A 4,798-nucleotide genomic window follows, 5' to 3' on the forward strand; every position below is an offset into this window, starting at 1 on the left:
TAGCAACAAAATAACTAGCAAGACAAAGCTAACTAGCAACAAAATAACTAGCAAGACAAAGCTAACTAGCTTTTAAGTTGATTTCTGACCCGCTCTCATCATTGGACTGTTTTCTTTGTTGTGGAATGAGCTGTGAAGATTGTCGCACAGAGCCGGACACTGGAGAGAGAGAGAGACGTGGTGCAAAGATCAACACAAAGAAAGCGGTGACATCTCTACGTTACGCAAGAACAACCAGAATAGAAACCTTGTGATCAGGAGGAGTTTCTCCCTCCATCTGCAGACGGGACACCTTCACCTCCCCGGCCTCGTTCACGCCGTCCATCGTCCTGATTTAAAGAGAGGACGGAAGAAAGAAAATGTAACTAGCTGCTGAATATATGAGAAGAAAGACTGACAATAAATGTACGAGTGTGACAAAGATCGTAAGCCTTAGCAATGAAGAAACAGCTAACTTGCAACAAAACAACTAGCAACAAAATGATTCAAAAGATTTCCTAAAACTAAACTCTTCCTAAATAACAAGATGACTAGTACAACAAAGCTAACTAGTAAGAACATAACTAGCAAGACAGAGCTAACTGGCGAGAAGATGACTGACACAGTTAACTAGAAATAAGAGCCTCAACAAGACAAATCAACAACACACAAGATCACTAAATGATCAAGCTGAAGACTTCTTATAAACAGCTGAGTAGACAAGAAGACAAATCTAACTCACTGAAGACATCTTGCTCAGCTAACTTGGTCATTTGTTGTCATCAAAGGTAATTAACACGCCATGAAGAAACCAGAGAGACGAAGCCAACTCTCCTCAGCTAACTGTGCAGCACAAAGCTCTGTCACTCAGCCAACCTGTGCCAGGTAGAGGCATTAGACACACCTGAGCGTAACGTGTCAGCACACCGACCACAGACACACCTACCTACTGCACACCTACCTACTGCACACCTACCTACTGCACATCACCTGGTGTCTTACGCTCTCTGAAGGTGTTGTAATATTAAAACAGGAAGTGTGTTTCTGCTCTCTACGGAGGCGGAGCCACACACACACACACGCTACCCCTACGGAGGCGGAGCCACACACACACACACGCGCTACCCTTCTCACTTCCTCATCTGACTACAGGTAACCAAGCAACAGCCAATCAGGTGACGTCTCCAACACCTCAGTGAAGGGACATGAATTCATCTCACTTACAGAGAGAAGCCTCAAAGTGAGATTAAAGGAGGTTTTCTGAGGAGGTAAAGCGTGTTTGGAGCCGTTTTAACTGGTAGAAACGTTGACAATGACGCTAACATAAGAGCTGGAGGATGTTAGATGTTCATACGGGAGGTTATTATAATAACATAGTGTGTTTACCTGAGACTCAGGGAGATGTGAGGCTCTTTGGACCTGAGCAGATCTCCGATGGAGAAGGAGGTGAAACTCAGAAAGCTCCTCTGAGAGAGAAAAAGATGAACAAAGAGTTTATGTGACATTAAGATGTGACGTGTCAGTATGTTGGAACCTTTCCTGCTCTGATCCAGCCTGTATCTAGTTCATGGAGGGATTCAACACTGGCTGCGATAATAAATACACATTTTATACAGAATCTTACTGTTAATATACAATATATCATCATCACTTCATCATCTGAGCTCAATCAGAGCCAGTTACACGTCACAGGGAGACAGATACACGTTGTTGTGAAGGTTCAATACTTGTGTTTATGTTTAGTGCTTTTTATTGAGCTTATTTATATTATTTAGACTAAATAATAGAAACACCTGTCAGGATATTGCAATACAATTCGGTTGAATCAACACCTAAATTATATCATGTTATGTAAAGAGCTGCAATATTAATTCATTAATAAATGTCCCATTCTGTCTGCCACACACACACACACTCACACACACACACAGACAGACACACACATCGAGGTCACGGCCGTGGACCAAAAATCCCCCTCAGCAACTCGTTGCTATGCGATAATCAGAGGATTACCTTGACGAGTGAAAAGCACTCAAATCACACACACACACACCCACACACACACGTATAATACTACAAACTGAAGTCAGATGTTCTTGTCTTTGATATTTTAATGATAAAGTCTCTTTAATTCTAATGTTTATTTTATTGATGTTAAATGACACAAATGTATCTTTTTTTAAGCATCAGCGTGAACAGGAAGTGACGCTCAGCTGCTGATGAAGATAAGTTATTTTGTTTCACATTTAAAGACTTTAAAACACAGAAGTCACTCAAACACGTCGGTGTTAATTATTACAGCAATGATGAACATGATAGAATAGATTCATGATTTACTGCCACGTGATGCTAATAATGTAAAAATAATGAAGAACAGAAAGGAGAACAATATGTATTTATTCACTTTCTGTTGAAGCTCTCTGAGTTTATAAAATACAGGAAAATGATGGAAACATCTTTGTTGTTGCTACTTTATGGCATTTTATAAACAGATTTAATCATCGATCCAACGGAGGAAGACGTTTTTAATAAGTAGAAATATCTTAAATTCCTGCATTAAGAATGTAACTTAAGAACAAACGTAAAGTAAAAGCACTTTGTTTCTTTACTTGTATATCGTCGTTTTATTTCTTATTTTATTCATATTTGTTGTTTGTTGTGACGCTAACGTCTGCTAGGAAACAGAACCACAGAGACAAAGACAGACAGAAGGAAACCAACAGGATGTTGAGGCTCTAACAACACAAACGGTTTCCACATTTCCTCGTTGAAGGTTTAACACACACACACACACACACACACACACACACACAGATCTTCAGCTAAACAACAGGCTTTTAAGATTACGTGCTAATCCTCATCAAACCTAGACACACACACATAAATACAAACTGCACTCCAACAATTCAGTCAGACTCTACAGGACATTTACACTGTGTATGTGTGTGTGTGTGTGTGTGTGCACCTCCCTACCTGTCCAGCAGAGGAGCTGTTCTCTCCTGGTGGACAGAAACATTTGGTGCACGACATCATCCCCCTCTGCATCCCCACAAATTAAAAAACCTCTTCCTTCCTGTTTACTTCCTGCTATATTTTTTACTTTAATCTAAATGCTACTAAAACATAAAACTTGAGTCATGCTGAGGTTTGATACAAAGCTGATGTTTCAGAGTGAAGTAACTCGTTCACAACTAGAAGTAATCAGAGTAGCTGCAGAGCAACAAAACACCTCCAACACTGAATGCACTTAACGCAGAGTTTACCATCTGCCCCTGAACGCACCGCTGAAATTAAAGCTTTTCTATTGAATTTTGCACAAAAGAGTCGAATAAATGTGTGACAGCAGCAGCTACAAGACGGCTTCTCTTCCTGCTACCGGACGGGTCTACAGACTGTGAAGACGCAGGACTAAAAGAGAAGAAGAAGAAGATGATGAAGAAGAAGATGAAGAGCAGGAAAAACAGACAAATTAATCCATCAAATGACAATCCTGCTTCACTGTTCGTCCCTCAGCTGAAAAGACTGAAACACACCGGATGAGTATCTCTCTGCTCGCTCCATCACCTCCTCCTCCTCCTCCTCTTTCGACATGGCCAACAGGATTAAAATAAACCATTGGCATCATGGGAAATATGCAGATTAGCGAAGTGCCTGGCGGGCCGGTCGGGGTCGAGTTTGACAGAAAGGAAAACGGCCAAAAACGAATATAAAACATCTCACTTTCTCTCTCTGAGGCTGCCTTCGATGTTCACTCTGTGTGTGTGTGTGTGTGTGTGTGTGTGTGTGTGTGTGAGTGTGTGTGTGCCAGATTAACTGAATTGAGTGTGTGTGTGTTGAAAAGCTACCACCGCTGGTATTACACATCCTCTGCACTAATCCTTTTATACGTTTAGAAATAAAAGCTCTAACTAGAACCTTATTGGGTTCTTCAGCGTGTCCTCATAGGAGAACACTTTTATAAAGGTTCAGAGGGTTCTACCATGAGCCCAACACAAAGGGTCTTACCGAGAACCCTCTCTGAAAGTTTCCACCCAGAACCCCCTATGAGGGGTTCTACAGAGAACCCTTCTCTGGTGTAATGGTTCTACCCAGAACCCTCTCTGGAGCTTCTCTTTAGAACCTTTCCACCATCTAAAAAGGCCTTTAAACACCAGCAGCGTGACGAATAAACAACACAAAAAAAGTAAAATATTCACCATATGTCCAGGGCTTTTATTGTGAAAGGTAAGAAAGGAAGCAGCAGGTCTGGTCTGCGCCGCGTTTGTCGAGGTTGAAATAAATAAAGTTTGCCATCTTGTTTCAGAGCCTCCGGGTTGTTGTTTCGAAAATATAGGTGCAAGCAAACCCGTTCTGCAATGTGATTGGTCGATGCTTTGTGAACGCAGCATTATAGTATAGACACATTCTCACACACACACACACACACACACACACTTACTGTGACGTGTGTGGTCGGCTCCTCTCGGTGGTAAACGGTGACTTTAATCCTGCTGTGGCGGTAGAGAGGGTAGTCACCACGAAAACACACTGATGTCAGAAACACGCTGTCATCCGGTCCCTGACACACACACACAAACACACACACACACACACACACGCTTTGTGAGGACTTTGAAACATGCTTATCAGGCTGCATTTTAAAGCCAGTAAGTGTGTGTGTGTGTACCTCTTCTATCTGGCAGCAGCAGTGCTTCCTGACTGTGTGAGTGTCGATCACACACACTTGTACCGTGACTCTGCTGGCTGCCACGGCAAGCGCACCTCTACACTCTGAGAGAGAGAGAGAGAGAAAAAGAGAGATACAGAGACAGAGAGAGAG

At 42.1% G+C, this 4,798-nt stretch overlaps 1 protein-coding gene across 1 annotated transcript in view; it reads right to left on the reverse strand.

The window, feature by feature from the left end:
• Positions 1 to 4,798, reverse strand: part of LOC116385413 (type II inositol 3,4-bisphosphate 4-phosphatase-like) — a 14,925-nt gene that overhangs the window by 7,143 nt on the left and 2,984 nt on the right. The window contains exons 7-11 of the mRNA XM_031850852.1: positions 4,646 to 4,749; positions 4,418 to 4,537; positions 1,366 to 1,445; positions 248 to 329; positions 90 to 159 (exon numbers count right to left, since the gene is read on the reverse strand). Of these exons, the coding sequence (XP_031706712.1) occupies positions 90 to 159; positions 248 to 329; positions 1,366 to 1,445; positions 4,418 to 4,537; positions 4,646 to 4,749 (456 nt within the window). The remainder of the gene's footprint in view (positions 1 to 89; positions 160 to 247; positions 330 to 1,365; positions 1,446 to 4,417; positions 4,538 to 4,645; positions 4,750 to 4,798) is intronic.

Source organism: Anarrhichthys ocellatus, unplaced genomic scaffold (assembly GCF_004355925.1).
Source record: "Anarrhichthys ocellatus isolate YVR2014 unplaced genomic scaffold, GSC_Weel_1.0 scaffold11, whole genome shotgun sequence".
Classification (NCBI taxonomy): domain Eukaryota; kingdom Metazoa; phylum Chordata; class Actinopteri; order Perciformes; family Anarhichadidae; genus Anarrhichthys; species Anarrhichthys ocellatus.